The sequence below is a fragment of the Centropristis striata genome, chromosome 12 (genome assembly GCF_030273125.1).
Source record: "Centropristis striata isolate RG_2023a ecotype Rhode Island chromosome 12, C.striata_1.0, whole genome shotgun sequence".
Lineage (NCBI taxonomy): Eukaryota > Metazoa > Chordata > Actinopteri > Perciformes > Serranidae > Centropristis > Centropristis striata.
The window spans coordinates 21,880,671-21,903,274 of NC_081528.1; the positions used below are offsets into that span (position 1 = coordinate 21,880,671).

At 40.0% G+C, this 22,604-nt stretch overlaps 1 protein-coding gene across 1 annotated transcript in view; it reads right to left on the reverse strand.

The window, feature by feature from the left end:
• The window catches only part of tenm1 (teneurin transmembrane protein 1), a 202,630-nt gene extending 180,286 nt beyond the window's left edge, over positions 1 to 22,344 (reverse strand). The window contains exons 1-2 of the mRNA XM_059345783.1: positions 21,983 to 22,344; positions 2,131 to 2,403 (exon numbers count right to left, since the gene is read on the reverse strand). Coding sequence (XP_059201766.1) covers positions 2,131 to 2,347 — 217 coding nt within the window. The 5' untranslated portion in view covers positions 2,348 to 2,403; positions 21,983 to 22,344. The remainder of the gene's footprint in view (positions 1 to 2,130; positions 2,404 to 21,982) is intronic.
• Between the last annotated feature and the right edge of the window lie 260 nt (positions 22,345 to 22,604).

A 22,604-nucleotide genomic window follows, 5' to 3' on the forward strand; every position in this document is an offset into this window, starting at 1 on the left:
CATAAGGGCACATCAGCTTCATCAGCAATAAGTTTTATGTAAAATGATTTGCCTTAAGTTTTATTTCTTAGTTGGAACCATATGCAGCCTGAGAGGAAGAACTGGCACGATTCTAGGTTAAAACAACAATAAAAACTTTAGCTTCTTCTATATATTTCACAGTAAAAATTATAATTTGACACATCATAAACACATTAAATCTGAATTTACAGCTAACATTCTCCTAAACAGATAAGCTAATAAGCCAGTAGAGGACTGTGCTCTTTTTTAAATTCTGCCAATCATTTATATAACATAAATAGGTTAGATTAAATTAGATTAGACTTTTATTGATCCCACAACAGGGAACTTCCCTTGTCACAGCAGCAAAAACAGAAAGAGAATGTATGAATATAAATAGTAGTAGTTTGATAAATATGAATATGATGAAAAATATAAATATAGATCGAGATTATATAAAAGCTATAGTGAGTAGTGTAATAATAAGTGCTAACAGATAAATAACAGATAAATAGAATAATAGAATAAAAGATAAATAGAATAATAGAATACATAGATAATCTAAAATAATAATAATAAAATTATCAATTTGTATCGCAAAGTGTTATTTTCTACACTGATATAAATGCTGTAGAATTCAAAATGGTGCATGTTTTTATTTATTCTGTCCCTACTACATCAGGTCCAAATCAACAACCAAGATTTATGCAATCTAAAAAAAACTATATCGAACACTAAAATGACCAGCTTCTTGTGAGTCTAAATAATTTAAACATTTGCAATGGATCAATTTGAGTTGATTAATAGGCAAACAAGAACTAATTATTGTGGTTGGCTGTCTTATGTGCTGACGAATGATGATGCAGTTGTGGATCTATATCGCATATCTGAGCCATCTATCAATAGTATCTTTCTAATAGGGACCTTGGGTTAAGACAGGGGCCATAAGAGCGAGGAGGTGATGTGGGATTAAATAGACAGAGTGAAATGTGTATTATTAGGGAAAATGAACAGCTGGAAGAAGAGGAGGAAGGAAAGGAAGGGAGGAGAGGGCACGATGTGACGGTTTAAAAGATGAAGGAAAATATGAAGAACACGGGGTGGGGAATTAGAGGAGAAACAAATTGGCTGATCTTTGTCAGGAACACCGTAATCCATTAAAAACGTCACTGGAGGCAATGTCCCCCCTTAACAGTTGGTTACTTAGGTAGGATATGCTATATATAACTCGGTTGCCGAAAGATGAACAGATGTGCTTCGCAGAACCGGCTGCCATTGACATTTCGAAGTCTGCTTTGGGGGGTCTTTTGCACCTTACCATATGACACTGATGGCAGGGGATGTTGTTTGTTATGGAAACAGAAAAACCGTAACTGTTGAAAAAGGCAAGTGCTCTTTGACACCGCAATGCTGTGCAAGATGATGACTAATGGTCATCAACGGGGTGGCTGCATAGTGAACAATACAACAAAATCCATAGATGGTGGCATTCAAACCACGAAATCCCCGGAGCGGCTCGCTTGTCAGGAGTTGTAACTGTTGTGAATGGCTAATGTTGCTTGCTTGTTAGCATGGTGGGTAGGTCTTGCTGAGTAGAAGGAGGTTGGGGCAGTGGGAAGAGTATCTATTGATCACTATGAACCCTGCACAGCGGCGTTGTCCTGATGAGGTGCGGCTTCTCTCTTAACACCACACATGACCTGCATAAAGGCCATCCATCACAGCACGAGCTGGCCCATTTCTCCTCCTGTCACCGGCAGGGAAGAATTTTTCGGTGTGTATGTGTCAATGTGTTCCTACATGTGTGCCTATGTCCGCACATGTCTGAGTCTGGGAGTGTGTGTGTAATGAAGGGTGGTGTTCCACCCCAGGTGAGGCCAGAGAGGTTTGGAGTTGACCTAGTTTAGCTGTGGGAGAGAAATATCACCTCCGTGGAGAAGAGGTAATTGGCTGCCTCCGACTGTCCTACTGGCTCATTGTGGACTGTAATAGGTAATTCACATAGGCCCTTTTAAAGACCTCAGTGTGTGCGTCATTGAGTGTGTCTACCACATGTGTGTCAGTATCCATCTGCAGGCATATGGAGTATATATAATTTCAGGTAAACACATTTGGCCTTGAGCTTGGTACCTGGTTGGGGTTGGCTGTAGTTGCTCTGCCTTTCCCGGTGTGATCCGAGGGTGAGGCGTAGCTCATGTGTGTAGTCGGGCAGGGTTTCACGTGAGGTGTAGGAGCGGTGGTGGGCACGGCCGTCCTCGCTCTCGTCAGACGAACTGGTGTAGGACATCTCCATCTCATGGCGCCCCTTCGACAACGGCTGGTAGGGTTTACTGTCCATCTCCTCCATGGCTTGTAGGGGCTCCACTTAGTCACTCAGCACAGCCACGGCACAAAGCACAGAGTCTGGAGGTGAGAAAGATGGAGGAGGAGGGGGAAAGGTATAGTGAAGGAGGCAGGAAAGGACAGCGGGGAGTAAGAAGGATGGGCCGGTGGAGGAAAATGAACAGAAATAGGGGAGAGAGGGGAGAAAAATAGCACACGAAGACTGTTATTGAACACAGTGGAACAATATTGCAACATCTGCTCATTCCAATTACAGCGGACATTCATAAACAGCATTTGGCTTCTTTCATATCTCACACCAAAGGTTAGTTCCAAATCAATACGCTCAGAAGGGACTGCGATGGTGGCCATTATGTCCGGATGTGTTTGAAGAGAAATTGGCCAAAATCAAGAACGGCTCTCTGTTCTGTCAGATGTGGTTTCTGTTTTCTGCAGCTACTGTAGGGCTTTATCTCTCTTTTACAGACAAGCGTTGACAAGTTGCGGATAAATCAACAAATTTGTAGCCCGGCCCCGCGTCTGTCACTCTCATTAAACACTGTGACTCACCAGATTCCAAAGTCAGGATGAGATACCATTAGACACCAGTCTTTACAGTGTCATTGCCCTTTCAAGCTCTGTAATGATAAATCGTCTCTATTCAGCTCAGATTCTCTTGTTCTTCTCTCAACCACATCAAAATCTATTTCTGATAACGTCTGGCACAATATGCTTATACGGCCATAACTAATGATTGATTGGGACAACGATTAGAGCACAGAAGAAGTGATTAGAAAATACTTCATTCATATTAGTTCTCTTTCACCGTGCCCTGCCTGAGGCCTTTCCAGCCTATTTCCTGCAGATATAAAGCTTCTAAATGGAGCTTGAGAGGGTCATTGCTCATAGAGACAAAGTGCTATGGTATTGACCTCTTCAGGGAGTCCTGTAGTCCATATATCAAAGCCATTAGAGCGTGCCTGCTCAATACCTCAGAGATCTGCAGCACAGGGTGATCACCACTAGTCTGATACAAGTTTACAGCTGACCTTTCTACCACTGCAGTAATGCTTTTATTCCACCTGAAAGACTCCTTCCCCTGGCCCCGCTCTCACCCTCCTCATTCCCCATGTGCATGTGCATGCGCACGCGCGGCTCAGTTTGCATGTGCACAGACCACACGCCGACCCTTGACAGCAAACAGTCAAAAAATGGGCCAAGCGCTTCGCACGTTCATCCCACACACACAGACACACACCCCCTCGCCCCCTGCAGACATCATCGTAGCGCAGATGATCTGTAAAAGCTCTGCACTCATCTCTCCTTCCATCCATCTCTTGTGTTTCCTCTGTAATGATAGCAGAAAGCAGAACAATGCCTTTAAAACGCATTTTGCATCCAATTACCTGAGCAGTACTGTAGCCTACTGTAAGCTCCTACGTCTCACACACATACACACTCTTGTGGTTCCCTGCAATCACGATGCCTTTCATTGTGATTGGCAGGAGTTATTGCAAGGAATCAAAGCCGGCTATTATCTCAGCTGCCCTGTCAGAATGGGATTGACTGGTGTCACCTTCTCTCTGGTACGGCGAGAAACGAGTATACATTACCCTGTGAGCTCTGAGCTTGCTGCAGGCACTGACTGCTGTCTGTCTCTACAGAGGCTCTCTGTCCCGTTTTATGTCTGTCACACACTTACACGCAAGAATAAAAGCATGCAATCCTGCACACGGGCGCTCCATCTTGCTCCCACATCGTGTGTGCACATGCACCGTCTAGTGAACACTTTGCTTAGTGCATGTAGTCCTGCTTGTATATTGACGTGTGCTATGTGAAAAAAATTCCTTTAAAAAGAAAAAAACACCAACTCTCCTGGTTCCTCTCTTTCACTCCTCTTTCACCATCCCTGGTTCTTGTACCAGTCCACCCTCTTCCTTCTCTCTCATCCTTTCCCTACCTTACACGCTTTCCAGCCTCCACCTCGTCCTCCGAGGCCCCTGCATTTAGAGAAGTAAGCCTGCTGGCGGGGGTTATTCTCGCTAATTCTAGCCCACAGTGGGGTGCCCATTAGGGGGTTTGATTCTTGGTTTTGATGTCAAAACCTGGAGGTTGTTTCCTAGAGCCAAGCTCACTTCAAACAAGACACATGGGCGTTCTGTAGGACAAGGCAGCATGCGCCACCTGAGCACAACACTAGCCTAGATATTTCAATCGAGGAATAACCACCATGGAGCGAAACGGGCGCCGTGGTCTCAGGTTACTAATCATAGAAAGCACATACAAGGGTGGCCCTGGGAAAGCCTGATGATGTCGGAATTATTAGCATCATACTACAGTTAATTTTTAATACTGGACACTTCAAACCCTTCACTACAAGTTTTGTATCATCCCTTTCATCATTTTTTTATGTACGCGTAGAGCAAGGGACCACACGGGACACTGAGGGATCCCTGAACCAAGCTGACTAAGTGCTTGACTGATTGCATCACCGTACTGCAAGAGACTAACAAGTGATCTTAATCATCTCCATGCAAGACTAAAGTATGTAAAATTCATAGACTTCAATGATTTATGCATTTGAACTTACTGCATTAATCACAATACAGTACAGTGTGTGTATTCAGTGGAATATTTATTTATTTTATCTACTTTCACTAAGTACAGCAAGCAAAATAAAAAAAACCTGTTATTTACAGCTTTTATATTTTAAATGCATGTCATGTGAGTTTGTTTGCACCACAGGAGGATTAACACTGAGTCGTTGTATGCAGTGACAATGTATGTATATGTTATTGTGTGTGTTTTTTTCTAATTTAATTCTAATCTATAATTCATCAGTGTGTAATGGACTATTCAGTGCTCGGTTTAAAATTAATACAAAGTGACAAGACTGAGTGAAACACATGCATCGCATTACGTTGTCACCCCCTCCTCCCCTGCCAGCCCTCTTCTTTCACTCTTTTATCACATTTTCTTTCACACACTCATGCACGCATACGACCACATGGGAGTGATAATCCATGGCAACACGGTTGCAATAATATCTAATGGGACTCTTCACCCACTTGATCCTCTGCTATCCATCCATTTGCTCAAACAGAGCAACTATAGACCAGTGGGCTTTTCTTTTTTTTCTTTTTTTTTTTTGCAAATCTGCTTAGAGAAGTGATAGAAGCTCACATGCACAGTTGCTTTTAAACAGGATTTACGCTCCAAGTCATCTCCGGAGGGGCGGGGTCCCTAAGATGTCCGACAACAACAACAACAACAACACAAACGGCACAGCGGAGATGGTCATGTGTAAAGGCAAGGACCGTGAGGACAAGTCAAAACCGATTTACACTTTCCAATCTCAAATGAATGTGCTGAAATCATGACGAGCAGGAGGGGAGAGCATGCAAAATGGAAAATAGAGAGAGGCAGAGAAAGTGGATTGGGGCCAGGCAGCGGCAGAGAAATTGAGTTTCACATTGGTAAATAAACAAGGAGGATGGGGAGAGCAGAGTGCCATCCAACAATATTAACTCCTACGATTATTGATACAGTATAGTTCCAGGATTACAAATACATTTCTGCCATGCAGAGAAGGTCTTATTTTCATAACAGCCTGGAGACCCCCAGTGAGTAGGACGCTCCTATCTTTGTTAGCTCTGGCCTTTACACATTTCTAAGAAGCTTGTTTGCACACAGGCGAGCTAATCCCGCTCACTAAACAGGCCCTCGCAAGCCACGGGAATGACGATGAGAAATATATTCATGCTAAAGCGTAAACTGTCATCGCTGCAGATGCTCCGAAGTGAAGTCATGACAATCCCGTTGTTGTGCTGCAGGTTTGCATTTTGTCTACCATTATGACGGCTTAATCATCAGAAGGAATGGAGGCGCAGTCTGTAGCTGCAAATGCAGATCCAGGCTACAGGTCCTGCGGGAGTAAACAGTGAGCTGCCAGAGAGAGATGCTTCTCTCCGAATGAGGATGTGTGCTTATATGTGTGTGAATAGATGGAGAGGATACGGCTTAAAAAGCTATCTGTTCTATTCGTTAGCTCCGCCATAGCTCCTCAGGCATATGACAGGGATACCTTAGACGAGAGGCCCCGAAGGACCCACAGGACCCTGTTATACCTAAACCACCCGAAACACAACAAAACAGTACAACGCCCACTGGGATGCGGAGAGAGAGAGAGAGAGAGAAACAGAAGAGGGAGGGAGGGATGAATGAAGAATGAGGATAAAGAGAGTGATGGATAGATAATGAGAGATGGAGAGATTTCACAGTGAAAATGGGAAGAATTGAAGGATGGAGAGATTGCCAAGTGAGACATGCAGTGATAGAGGGTTTTAATTAGTGGATAAGGGCTAGCTATCTGTGGGCAGCGGCAGCACTCTCGTCACGTAGTTGTGCTTTCATAGCTGACCAAGCCTGAAATCTCCTGCTACTAATGCCGAATTTACCAGCAGAACACATACTGTAGTGTACACACACACACACACACACACACACACACACACACACACACACACACACACCTGTACTTCTATACTTCTGAGGACATAACCCTAACCTTAACAGGAGGGATTTTTTTAAGTGGGGATCTATGGGATACTCTGCACACCTCTGGTTTGGAAAAAGAGGCAGGAGTACTAACACAGACATAACATATTTTAGACACCTAAAAAAGTCAATATATATATATTATATAGTATAATAATAATAATAATAATAATAATAATAATAATAATAATTATTATTATTATTATAATAATAATAGCTTAATTTGTACAGTCATGGAAAAATTATTAGACCACCCTTTTTTTCTTGTTCATTTTAATGCCTGGTACAACTAAAGGTACATTTGTTTGGACAAATATAATGATAACAACACAGCTTATAAGAGTTGAATTTAAGAGCTGATATCTAGACATTTTCCATGGTTTTCTTGATAATAACCAACATCAATATGAAGAAAACCATGGAACAATACGTTGAAGAAAACAAGGGTGGTCTTATAATTTTTTCCGTGACTGTATATCACCTTTCAAGAAACCCAAGGACGCTTTACAATACAATTAGGGCTGGGCGATATATCGCTATAAAAGATATATCGATATATATTTTAAATGTTTATGGAATTAGACCATATAGTTCAAATTTGCGCTGTGATCTTTGATCTAGGCAAGCTGCTCTATATATAAATGCTGTCCTTACTAGGGTTTGTCATATTCAGTTATTTTGTAATGTTCATTATTCTTTTCTGATATAAATATATTTATTTCAGAAAAAGATTGTCCTAATTTATTTCATAGGCTATTTTTAATTAAGATATAATTTTTATTTAAATGTGCAACTTATGGAGCTTTGATTTGGAAAAAAAGGTACTCCTGTTGTTATACAGTATTTATGTTCACTTAAATAAACAGTTTCAATAAAACTATTTGTGACATGTCATATTTGGCTTTGACTGAACATTTGCTCTCACTTTGCGATAAAAATATCAGGATATACATCGCATATATATATATATATATATATATATATATATATATTCAGCCTAAATATATCTGGATATGACTTTTGGTCCATATCGCCCAGCCCTAAATACAATACAATACAATACAATACAGTAGGATGACAAAAACTGGGCAATGATGACAGGTTGAGGGGGTTAAGTAAGTCCAAAAGCCTTTGACGAGATGGTGCTTGAGAAGTTTTTTTGAAAATGCTATATGCCTATTAAGAATATTTTCAACGCTTAACTTTGCCATAAGACAGCCCCAACAACTGAAGCACCTCTAACCCTTCGGTGAATCCGGACTAACCCTTTAAGCCACCAAAGTGGACCAGCAACTCACACGTCCTGTAAGGTAAAATGACTGTTTTTGTCAGTGGAGTCTGGTGTCTTTTTTGTTTGTTTAAAGTCTAAAATAAATAATAATAAAATGCAATAAATCATATATGCTTATACAGATAAACCCAATACACACCCACCCCTGATATTCCTGCTCTAACAGAGCTCCACCACTATTACAAGATTACTGTACTGTATCATAATCTAGAATAATTGATTCCATGAGCATTTATATATGTTAGGGGTGTGCCATATCGTATCGTTGATGATAATACCCGTATATATATATTAAAAAATCATATTGCAGTAATGCCAACATTTTGTTCACGTAGTGAAGTGAAATCACAGCATTCAAAACTTACTTAAGTTAAAGTACAAAAGTATCAGCATCAAAATGTACTTAAAGTATCAAAAGTAAAAGTTATGCAGAATAGAACCACTCAGATTGTTTTGTATGAAGTCTTTATATATTGTTGGGTAATTATTTTTGATGCATTTATGTAAGCAGCATTTTACTGTCCTCAAGGTAGGGCTCATTTTGATTACTTAATATATTTTTATAGGGTTTAATTTAAAAGTTGTCATGTTAAATCTTGACCTAAAAAAGTAACTAAAGCTGTCACCTAAATGTAGTGGAGTAAAAATACAATATTTGCCTTTAGAATATTGTGAAGTACAAGTATAAAGTTACATAAATGGAAATACCCAAGTTAAGTAGATGTGCCTTAACATTGTGCTGAAGTCCAGTACTTGAGTAAATTAACATTATCCACCACTGACATTTGCAGTTTTATTTTTATTATTTTCTCATACTTCCATTTTGCACTGAAGAGTCAAGAGTATTTTTTTTTTCGTATTTGGCAACTTTAGAGATTTGCACTTTGCACTATAATTTAGATTAATGGTTGATTTTTTTTATTTGTTGTAGAATTTCTATTCATAAAGACTCATTTTCATATTTTCCTTATATTTGTCAGTATTTTGTCACATTATCAAGAATATCATTATTGCAGAAAATACTGTGAAATATCTGAATATGGTTTTTTTCAGACCATATTGGCCATCCCTATTATATGTACATATAGGTAATTTAAATGTAATAGAAATTGTGACAAACAAACAAAATTACATATAATAAAAAAATAAAAAATAAAAATAGATGAAAAGAGGAAAAGAGATTAGTAAGAAAAATAACACAAAATTAAATAAAATAAAAAAAAAGTTACAAATAAATAAATAAGTCATTTCTTTACTCATTTCATTACAGTCAGGAGTCTGGTGAGAATAGTTCAGTTCCTCCCACATAAACATTAACAAGGCTGTCTGTCAAAGCGGTGAAGGTATTCTTAATATAGGGTACACTATATAGATTTTTTAGATGAATTATGAAATATGTTTTGCTGCTGCCCCCGTCCACAGCGCTGGAGGCATGCCGGCCGGGATCTACTGTAGGTAAAACACTGACTCATACAACACCCCTTTCAAAAATAATCCAAACTATGCCTTTAATCATCATAACTAAATGTCTTACTCCAATCCTAAATCTGTTCCCTCACACCCACATAAACCTCATTCTGACCTGAACCTGAAAACCAAGTCTGAACTCTCAGACAGGCCTTTAAAGGATTGGCCAAAATGTCCTCACTTTCCAAAAATGCCCTCACTCTCAAGAACGAAAAATGAAATTGATTCTCACAAAGACACATGCACGCGCACCCACACGCACACACACACACACAGCCTGGACCTCTATACAGTACCGCCGATAAGATTCAAAGATGAAACACACTGACAATCAGCCACAGACGGACAAACACTCACTGCCCCTGCACCCACACACACTTAAAGCATTTCACACTAACCGGTAAACAACACACTCGAACACCCACACACACCATAGAGAATCAACACAGTCTATACCGGCCTTTTCAGTGAAAACTCTGTAAAAAACCCTTGCTTGCTATTTCTCGGTGCCGTTGTGGTGTCCTTACCATTCAGCCTCCAGTGCACTGCCTACCTCCATTATTCCTCGCTCCTTGCAACCCAAGGTTAATGCTTGTATGTACAAAGCAAGTCATATAGGTGACACAATAGCCCGTCTCGCGTCTGCACCCACTGGTGTCGGAATGAGAGCGTGACCAGGAGAAAAACAAAGAGCATGTGTGTGTGTGTGTGTGTGTGTGTGTGTGTGTGTGTGTGTGTGTGTGCGTGTGTGTGTCCACTAGCAGGAGCAGATCGGTTCTTGTCAGGGGCTGTCAGGAGCTGGGAAACCATCCTGGACCATTTGACTATTTATAGCGGACATGAGTCAAATCCCACATCGCCACTGCATGCCTGAGCGGTGTGGAGAAATCCATAAGGTCCTACACTATTCATGCCCTCTGAACGTGGCCTGGAGCGAGGGAGTAGCTTAGCGTTAACTTTTCAAAGGCTGTTTTTATATCTTGACTACAGTTAAAACTTTTCTTCTTTCTTTCAGATCTTGACTAAGGTATGGCTTTTTTCCCCACTGCTTCTTACCAGACTACCACCTTTTTTTCTCTCTCATGATATCCACTTCAACTCCTTCTTTCTGATCTAAAGCCCTCTGCTGATTCCCGGCAAGGCCGAGGAGCAAACAAAAAGCAAGAAAAAGAACAAGAACATGCAACGGCACACATGGCCCAGATCGTGCATTCACACGCCACATCCACTTGTAGGGGCACACAGGCATTTGACCACAAATACACAGACACACACACCAAGCAAGAGACACCACCCAAAACCACTTAATCAATATTCCTGACAAGACAAAGCCTTATTCAACACATTTGATATTCCTCCTCTCTCGCAAGATAAATACATGTCACTGTCCTCCTAGCAGGACTAAAAGGCTGTTCACACTAACTCGCTTTGCAAATAAAGCTTTACATCAAGACTGACAACCTCCTAAGCTCTCTGCATCAGCCACTGCTTGGTAAAAAGCCTCTTTCAATAATGCATTTGACCGCTAAAACCCCCAACACCCAAAGCAAAGCAAAGTGGCAGCATTACAGATGCAGAATTAATTGATAAATCAATGGCATTGATTCCAGAAATTGGATTTGGCGATTAACGATTTGGGCAGTATTTCCTGCGCATCTCCTTTATTAAGTTGTTGATTACAGAGAAATGAGTGAGTAAAGAGCATTAGCCCTGCAGAGGAGTAGCTGAAAAGATCTACTAGTAGCTGCTGAGCAGCATCGAAGATTGATTTCTGAATGCTAAGTGGGCTAATCTTCCATCTACACTGTTACAGTGTGACGCTTGTCATCTGGAAAAGCCCAGGAGTGTGTGCAAGGCGAGGAGGATTTTGGTGATGTTCCCACTCCAAAGTCCTGAGTGCTCCCTGCGGCTCCTCCCGCTCCTCAGATCTCTGCTCAACCCCTCACCTCCTCTCTGATTCTCCCGGCCTCTCGGAAGGCTGAGAACACGGACGGCATTCAAAAAACCTTGCACAGGGAAAAATGCTTCTCAACAAAGGGAGGAGCGGCTCCACAAAGGCCACAAGACTGAGCGGGGAAGAGAGTGCTGTCCTGGTGATGCTCTTTTGTCAGCTGATGAGACAGAGATGTGTGGGGGCTGAATATATTCTCTCTATTTGCCTGTGCAGTGTAAAGAAACGCATGAATGCACCTCAAGGTTATGCTACACAGTTTGGTTAACCATGTTCTCAGAAAAAATGCAGGGAATTCAAACAAGTAATGCATTTTTCAAAATAGAATATGATTAACCTAGCATCAGTTATAGAATATTTCTATAGTATTATAAGTAAAAGTCGTAAAAGTTTCCCGGCTGGGCTCACCCACAACTTCTTGCTCGCCCCATAGACTTTACACTGTGATGACGTCACAGGTTTTTAAAACGCCTTTCTTGGCTTGAGGAACATTTTCCTACATGAAACGAAAAATTCATAATATAAAGAGTCATGATTGAGTTTGTTGAGGTAACATGGTGGTCAGTGGTGAAAGGTAATTAAGTACATTCACTCAAGTAATGTGCTTAAGAACAATTTTGAAGTGCTTATACTTTACTTGAGTATCTCCACATTTGTAACATTATACTTCTACTTCACTACATTTAGCTGACAGCTTAAGTTACTTTTAAGGTTGAAATTTAACATAAAAATATGATCAATTAAAAGTGATTACGCATGTTTATAAATTAAACCACATAAAGTAAATAGTTAAAATAAGCCCTATATTTAGTAAAGTTCTGCTTACATAAATGCACCAACAATAATAATGTAATAATATATTTAGAATATACAAAACAATCTGAGTGGGTCCATTCTACATAACGAATACTTTTACTTTTGATACTTTAAGTACATTTTGATGCTGATACTTTTGTACTTTTACTTCAGTAAGTTTTGAATGCAGGAGTTTTATTTGTAGTGGAGTAATTTCACAGTGTGGTAGTAGTACTTTTACTGAAGTAAGAAATCTGAATACTTCTTCCACCACTGATGGTGGTCAACGGAGGAAATGGTTTTTGGGCCACAGGGCGATTTTTTTGTGTGGTGGCAACTGAAAAAAAAAATCTCTACCAGGCTGAGTTTTGGTGCTGTATCCAGATCTATCCTGCATGCATGATTACAAGTGGAGAATCTTCACCCAGCTCCCAAAAGAAAGGACAAAAAAGACAGGCGGGGACAACACACCACAGTTTCACAAAGACAGAAGGGTGTAGTCCATAAGTGGTGAAAATTAATGTGTTCGCTGTTGGCATGGTGAAAAAGGCTTTTGTTCCCCAATCATTAGTTACTTAATATCTAAACAGAAAATTCAGAGTATTTACAATTTGCTCCTCTTTTTGGCGGACATTTAATCAATGCAGGCAAACTTTTAGCAAGCAATTTATACTAATCAGTTGTCCCCGTCCTGCCTGGTGCCAAGCACAGATACAGAATCCTGCTCAGCAGCCCGGTCCCTCCGTCCCCGTACTCGACCTATGAACCAGCCAACTGAAGCACAGACTGCTGCAGGACTGAGTCCCAAAACTCAGGAATGAGTCAGCATTTTTGTACTTCCTGTTCCCTTGTCTTGAAGTTAATGGGATTTGTGTATGGTTTAGTTCATTTAAGGCCTTACATTATTTAACTTTTCACTCCTTGCGATTGCATCTATATTTCATTTGTGAGGATTATCTTGTTGAACAAAAGGTATCATAAACCTTTATTTGCCAAAGAGCTTATTTTCTAATCCAAAATCCAGTAGACAAATCCCATTGACTTTTGGTTATGATGTTATTACAAATGGTATATATTATATTATATTATATTATATTATATTATATTATAGGATATATCATCGGATATGTTTTATAATTATGTAGATGATACTTTTAAAGGTCTATTTAAGTTATATTCATTGTTGATTGTTATTCATCAATTTTAAGATCATTTTACATTCTGGAATTTTGCCATTAAAATTACATTTAGACTGTAAATGAGTGAATCAACCGTGTGCAGAATTTTGCATGCATGTCTGCACAGGGTTATTCAGTAGTGGAAGAAGTATTCAGATCCTTTACTTAAGTAGAAGTATTAATACCACACTGTGAAATTACTCCACTACAACTAAAACTCCTGCATTCAAAACTTACTGAAGTAAAAGTACAAAAGTATCAGCATCAAAATGTACTTAAAGTATCAAAAGTAAAATTACTCGTTATGCAGAATGGACCCACTCAGATTGTTATTTATAATCTAAATGTATTTTTAGATTATTTGTATTGATTAATTGATGAAAGCAGTGTTTTAATTTTGTAAAGACAGGGCTCATTTAATTACTTAATATACTATAATAAGATTTAATTTTTAAAAAGTCTAATCACTGTGTTTTTTATGCTAAATCATTAGCTGTCAGCTAAATGTAGTGGAGTAAAAAGTACAATATTTGCATAAAAATGTAGTTGAGTAGAAGTATAAAGTTCCACAAAATGGAAATATTCAAGTAAAGTACATATACCTCAAAATTGTACTTAAGTCCAGTACTTGAGTAAATGTACTTTGTTACTTTCCACCACTGGTTATATTTTCACAAAGCTTACTGTCAGTAAATATCATACAGTAATTTATAGGACGATTAAAAGAGTTACTGAGGTGTTGAATGGGTCGATATGGTTCAGGAGGTGTGGTTACAGTGATTGGGTTAGCCAGTGGTGTGATAACTGAATAACTGAATTCCAGTGGTAGAAAGTAACTAAGTACATTTACTCAAGTACTGTATTTAAGTACAATTTTGAGGTACTTGTATTTTTATTTTATGTAACTTTGACAGCTTTAGTTACTTTTCAGGTTGAGATTTACCATAAAACATGATCAATTTAGAGTGACTAGACATTTTATTAAATTAAACCACATAACAGTGTATTAAGTGGTTAAAATGAGCTGCTTACATAATTGCATCAATAATACTAATCCAATAATATATTTGAAATGTATTTGACAATTTTAGGTGGACCGTACTTCATAACAAGTACTTTTAACTTTTGATTCTTTAAGTACTTTTTTATGCTGATACTGTTGTACTTTTACTTCAGTAAGTTTAGAATGCAGGACTTAAGGGATCTGAATACTTTTTCCACCACTGCTGAATTCATACATTCCCAATGTTGTATGGTTTTTAGAAATCGAAGGGAAAGTTTGTTTGTTTCCAGCCCGGGAGAGTGTATGTGTGAGATGCATATCAGTGAAAAGAGGAGTCAGTTTATAAACAAAGCTTGAAATCAATAAGCACATACTGTAAAATGTATTTGCAGTTAGGAAATGCCAGGGAGTCACTTTAAGCACTATTCGCTTCAATATCATATACTGTGCTTTTGTGTTTTCATTTATCCTGCATCTTATTTTCCGTTGCAGTCTTTCCTCGGTAAAACTGCATCCAGCACGTTCCTTAACAATTTGAATTTCTTATTTTGTTGCTTGTCAGAGGCATCATTGTGTCTTCTGCGCACATTAAAGAGAACAAAATATGAATTTTCCAAACAATTCCTTCGGGTCGGGATGACATGCAGTGCACGCTGTAAAATTTGGGATTTCAGGATTGTTACATCTGGAGACAAGATGTATTAGGTCTGCTATACTTGAAAAATGGCTGCACACTGCTGCCATGATTTTCTTGGAGTAGATATTGGGTATTTCTTTGCTCGGATCACTTTTCTTTGTGCAGTTTGGCTTGGCGTTTTGGCTGGCAATCAGCAGAGAATATGTGTCTCTGCAGTTTGAAGTCAATTTGGGCGATGATACACACACTTGAAACACGTCCCAGAGTTCACGGTGGATCAAGACTCATTCTGAAATTAAACCTCAACAACAAAAACAACTCCCCTGCAACACGCCGGAGAACATATTGAACTCGATTGTACTGTACCGTACTGTATTGTATTGTATAAAACATGGCTTCCAGCAGAGATGCATCAAGTACCATTTTGGAGCTATTCATCTTTTCTATGAGTTAATAATTCATGATCATCTAGAAAGTAGAGCTATGAATATTACTGATGATACACATGAGGCTATTTACCAGTCAGCAGGAAATAGATTAACTCGTTTAGAGGGGAGATGTACAGTATACCATCACTGTGTTTTATGCTGCTAAATAAATCACTCCATATGCATGCAACAAGGCTGCAGATGCAACTTATTCATATCCAGATATTAATCACGGTGCAGATGCAGGTGTTGTTGAGGTGTCATAACACTGTATGTAGCAGGTGTGTGGTCAACTTCCAGATCACTCACTTTGTTACTATAATACAGTCTTATTACCAGCAGTGTTCATGATGTGCAACAGGTTTTTGTCCTAAATATTTGATATATTCTGATAGAATCCTTCCCTAATAATTTTCCCCTATTGATTTAACTGAAGGTGAAACGCCGCTGTACATCTTGTCAGAGTAAAAGCTGGCCAGCGTCGCCTCCCTTTTGTCCCCCCGTGTCAACAAAAGCAGGATAAAATCAACGCAAATATAATGGATTTCAACTTAATTATTTTGACACCGACGCCACCGACGAGCACTTTGAAGTGAAGGACAATTTATGTGGTAATAAATTGGGGAAGAAACAAAAATTGATTTTTCTTCTTCTGAACTTGTCCACTGACTTGATTAATAAAAATTTCACGGTGAGAAATGTGTCCCTGTAGGTGTGCATCGGCTTTCTGTGTGTGTGTGTGTGTGTGTGTGTGTGTGTGAGTGTGTGTGTGTGCCTGCTTGGATATTAGTGCATGCAGTGTTATACTGTATACACGGGGGGTGGACAGAATAATATGAACACCAGTACAGTGAGACAATCCAACAGAATAACGAGAGTGTGTTATGTTCGCAGCAGAGGTGGACAAAATAAAAGAAACACCTTGCAGCACCTATGAAGGGAGATAATTACTCTAATGAAGACATTGTGTTAATTACAGTTGATTAAATCCTCAGCTTTATGTATTCTGGGCCTGTTATCAGACAATGTTATTGTGAATGAACAAAAAGCGTATATGGGTCCGTTTGGCTGCTACAACAGGAAATAAAATAAAATTGGTTGTTTCAATATGTTTTGATTCAAAAGCCAATCAATTTTTTTAACAAAATAAGTCATTTTCACACATTTGCACTAACTCATGAATGTATTGAACCTGCTTACACATCAATGCACCAGCACAGATTCTTATGAAATTCAGTTTGCACAACCTGGTGGTAGGTAATGACTATTTGGAAATGACTGACTGAAGTGGAGTTGGCTTATTACAAAAAACAAAAGGTAATTTGTAGATGTATGTAAATAAATTACCATTCTGCAGAGCTTAACGATTTTCAGCACATCCACTGAACTGTGACAAACATTTGCCTCACTGCAACCTATTGTGAATTCAGAAGTCCAGCACTGATTTTTAAAAAAATATGCAATTAACATCTACATCTCCATAAGACTTCATTGAAATGCTACCAGAAGTGACACAGGTGTTCTTTGGATACTAGAGACGACATGTGTCAAATGGTGTTCAGATCGTTCAAATGTAGCAATTCATGCATGTGGTTTGCTTTCAAGTGCTTATTGAGTTCAATCTGCCCGGACCTAGTTCATTGCACTTTTGATAATTGAATAAAAAGTGAATAAAAGTTTTTTATTTCCTCAAGCAAAGATGGCATACACTCCAGCTTGTCATAAGAGTGAATATTATCTGGTTTTAGTATTTTTATATTAGATCAAGACATTTGAAGTAGGGCTGGACAATATATTAATATTATATTGATATCATGACATACTGGATATCTCATCTTAGATTTTGGATATAGAAGTATGACTTAAATGTTGTTTTTTCCTGGTTTAAAAGGCTGTATTACAGGAAAGTGATGTCATTTTCTGAACTGTGCTGGCCTTTCTTTTATTTACCTCTACCCATTCAGTCATTATAAACATGTTATTTATAATCAGTTATCAAATATCTGATTGTGTTAATATTTTATGAAGGCATTAATAGTCAACCTTACTATATTGCAGCAATATCAATAGTGAGGTATTTGGCAAAAATAAATAAATAAGTTGTGATATTTGATTTTTCTCAATATTGCCAAGCCTTAATTTGAAATTATTGCCTTGGACAATAGATACCTTGTTATCTTTATTTTCTTAATATTCTAATAGTTTATTAGTCAATATATTAAGAAAATCAAGATAACAATGAAATCATGTATATTGAAAATACAATTTTAGTTTCAGTTTTATATGCCATACAGTCCAATACAACAAATTAAGTCCTGAAAAATGACCACACACGCACGCACACGCACACACACACACACACACACACACACTCCTCTTGACAAATTAATCTCATATTTTAAAGTAGAGTGGGCTTGACCAGCAGTAAGCCTCTCGTGGCTCTGATCCTTCTGTCTTCTGACGAGAATTTGAAAGAAGGGGTGGGGAAGAGTGGGGGCAGTGTGAGTTTGAAGGTAGAGGAGAGTGAAGGGAGGCTGTGATTGCATTTTCACAATACAAACCTCACATAACACCCTGCTTCTTATCCAACTGTATATAGTTCCTGACTCTTGCCCATAGCCCAATGGAAGAAGACAAGAGAGAATAGAAAGCTGGAGATGCCAGTTGAGACATAGCCAAATGCTTTAAAGAAAAACGCCTCGGGCAAATACTGTAAGTGTGTGTGCCTGTGTGTGTGTGTGTGTGTGTGTGTGTGTGTGTATGTGTGCGTGTGTGTGTGTGTGACTGAGGGTGATTTTGGTTTTGATACTATTCCTGTCTCCTTCTCTGTTGCTTCTGGTTTCAACACTAAAATAAACATATTGTATTTGGGTACTTTATCATATGGCGGTAAAAAATAAAACAAAACAAAGGAGACAAAAAGCTCGCTGATAGAGGAGAAATATTTTTATCATAGGGAGAAAAAGGTGCCAAACATGAGAGAAAGCAAACAGGAGACATCTTGGTATCAGTCTATCAGCTCTTTGGAAAGAATTTCTGTTTATTATGAGACGAAACAAAAGCTACTCTGCCTGGGAAATTTAAAAAATGATAATATTGTCCTTATAATTTCCTGTCAATCACTTTGTAAAAATAATGTCCAGATGCTATTCACTACATATTATCAGTCATGTTTCTGCTTTGCTGTGCTAAGTGCATTAAATACATGCATAACTGTAAACACTGGGCCAATGCTAGCATATGAGCTTTTTATAGGGTGATTTGGTTATATTACATTGCATTTCAGTTTCACTTTTTCTAATCGCAGCACTGGCAATTTCCTCACTGCAGAGGCCGACCAAAGCCGAATGAATAGAGGAAACCCTAATTAGCACTGCAGGATTTGTTAAACAATTCCTCTTGAGGATGGAGCAGTATTGTAGCAAGAAGGTAAATATTTGAAGTTGTACAATGGTTATGTCTCTGAGTGTCTGCGTGAAAGTGTAGTGGTCCAGCGGTATGATTATCTACTAGCATGAGTTCTTTTACTTTGAAATTATCAGCAGGGTGGCGAATGCAGTGACACATTTTATGCTTTTACAGCAATTACATTCTTAGCACATGATGGACACGCAGCGATGGAAAGAGAGGGGGATAAAACTCCCACTGGGCCTCGCATCGCCTGCGAGTTTCAACTCTGACTGCAGCACTAAGTGTTGTACTCAATATTATAAACAACCTGCGATGTATTTCACGTTGCCCTCTCACTAATTCATGATTCGAATTTTATTAAGGAAATTTGTTTTTTTGCAGAAAACTTGTGGGGCAAAAAGGGAAGTGTGTGAGCGATTCCATGGGAGAAAGGAGCATTACAGTGCCAGGGGCTACTGCATTCCTGGAATGAAAATTCATAAATAATGCAGGGCTGGATAACAAAAAGAACTCCCCCGCTGTCTCGCACAGCACTGCGCTAACCAAAGGCCATGCAATATCACTCAAATCTCAGAAAAACACAAATTATTAGACACAAGCCAAGATGTTTTTTTGTTGTGATTTCTTGACTCAGGACAATGGGATCTGCTGACAGTAAAACGCCAGCATCCTAACAATCACCATTCCGAGCCAGGAAGTTGCACCAAAATTATAACGGGGGCTCCACGCCAAGGAGCCGAGCAGATTCTTTGGATTTCAAAAAAACGCCATATGTACCCCCCGCTTAACAATAACAAGACTGTAAATTAAAAAGTGAGTGTGAACAGCTGAAAGAGATAATTGCTATGGTGGCGACCGCTGACCACTAACTGCTGCTGATGAGGAAACCCGAGTGTTTGGCACAAGTTGAAATGTAAAACTCTGAATATCCGGCTGATTGATTAGTCATGTGGTTAGCTGATTGAGTGACAGAAATGCCAATGCCTTATCAGTGGCATGTGCTCAGCATATAATTGGTGGAGTGACATTTCAATTCAAAGAACCCGTCCTCTAATTGTGAAAGGCGTTGCCATAATGGGTATGCCATTTAAAATTTAAAATATGCACTTAATCACTGTTCATCACCACCTCAATGCTGCAGACCTGCAGGGCCCTTAAAAAAAAACACATGATGACAACAAGCACACACACACTTCAGCAGACAATAGCATGCCCCCAGCTATGACACACAGCTCATCAGCACTACAGTGCAGTACAGTGGGGGAATGAATGTAGAATTACAATCATCAGCCTCCCCAGGCCCCCCATACATCTACATCATCATCTTCAGCGTGCAGGCGGCTGTTAGTGTGTATGTTGTGTGTGAAGGAGACACACAAAAGGAGTGTGTGTTATCTAACCTCCATGCACAGATGCTCTCTATTAATCCCAAAGAGCAAAGACAGACTGCTTCATTTTTATCATCACTATCAATAACGTGGGAGCCGAGGTGGAATTAAGCACGGAGCCTGCATCAGTGCGAGCAGCGTCAGGTAGGGCAGTGACATGCAACGGACACAACATCCAAGTATAAAAGCTTGGAGCTGGAGCTGATTTCCGAGGTTATAATAACATTGTAGAACTCAGGTAAGCCTGAAACGAGCCAAACGTCAATACTGAAAGATGGCTGCAGGAGTAGTGCATTAGATCCATGTATTAGACGTATTGACAAATAGTAGTTTCTGATTACAATGCATTTGCATTTTCAAATGCAGGATATACAGCTCCTCTCCATCCCTATAGTCGAGTGCAGCAAGATCAACAAAGCATGCAAGAGGAAAGTGTGAGAGCTTCTCGTTAATGGAAGAATATATTTGGACAATTACTCAGGGATTTTTTGTTATTTATTTATTTGTTTTGGCTTATATTATTATTTATTTATTGGAAATATGCCTTCGGTGGTTTACTCCGAGCAATTATTTATAATCTACTGTGAAGGAGAGGAGTGAAGGAGGTCTAATTTAAATCTATCGGAGCATATCCATCCTGGTGCAATTTTCCCTGCCTTCACAATAATTATGATTTATCAAAATGCATTTGCTGGCTGTTAATTATTCACCCTCACACATAAAAAAAAAAACAGCCAGTATGGAAGAGAAAAAAAATAATCGTGCAGTTCAATAATTTAGTCATGGCTTCACTATAGCTGCAGCATCATCCAGAGAGGTTGGAGTTCATGCATGAGGTGTGAGAATGCATCTAAGACATTCATGTGCAGAATAAAGCAGGTCACAGTGTTGAGATGTGTCCTGACGTGCCTGTTGGACCTGTGGTGGTGGGGATGTCTAGCCCGGGCCCGGTAGGCTGCGTTGATGTTGGAAGACAGAAGGCACGCGTCAGAGAGATCTATACCCCCTGGATCTCCGGTGGCCCTGTTGGCATCATTAGGGCTACCTTAGTGCTGATGGAGATGGAGTGGACGAGCCAGAACTGGAGCAAAACAACTCAAGGCTGCGAGCTCAACCAACACGAGCACGACACTTGCACACATGAAGCAGGCAGTGTGGTGTGTGTGTGTGCAGCTCCCTAGCACAACTGTCATTATTCAAGCTGCTGTCAAACACACAGGTTTGTATGCACAAAGTCTGCATCCATACACTTCAAAGAGGAGGCGCACTGCTTTTCATAAAAAACCGCACCACTGACACACACACACACACACACACACACACACTCCCTACCTCTCTGTCTGCCTCTCTCTTGTTCCACACACATGAGCCATACCACCGCACAGCACATCTGAACAGCTGATTATAACCATTTCCTGTGAACTCACGTTGTCTCAGCACCCCAAGCCTCGTTTAGCCAAGCAACATTATAGCCGATCAACCCCCCCCCCCCCCCCCCTTCCCGAACCCCCCCAATGAGCCCACTAAAAGGCCAGAACTGAACGTGGCGCTTACCTTTCCGACGTAAAGCCATTCCTTTAGTCCGATTCCACGCTATAAGAACCCTGCAAATGCTGAAGACTGCGCAATCCCCCCCGGTAGAAATGTGACTTGAGACGCGGTGCTCCTGCTTTGAGAAAAAAAAAAGAAAAAGATTGTGGATGAGACACCTCTCAGTGTGCCTGCTGCTGGTCTGGTTTTGAGGCGGCGGTGCTGATGCTGATGATGCTCGCTCGCTCGCTCTCAAATGCCGATAGAGGACGACGAAACGATTTTGCGCGGAGAGGGAAGGGGATCTCCTTGCAGGGGCTGAACGCGAGCCAGCTCCGCTGTGCTGTGTGACAGGGAGCCCGGCGCGGTGCGTTTAGCCGCAGTTGAACCCGGAGGAAGCTGACGGGTGATGCTGTTGCTGGTGAGGCTCCGGTGCCGCTATAACAGCGTTCCCTGGATCATACCACCGCACCGAGGAGAAGGGGGTGTGGCACAGACCGGCCACAGACACAAACACACGCACAGGCTCTCTCTCGTCAGGAGGTCGTCTGGATCACTAGTTAGACTCATTCAGGTGATGCCATATGGCTGCACTGTTGGCCTGTGCTGGAATGCTGACTCATTAATATATTCACACTGGTTAAAG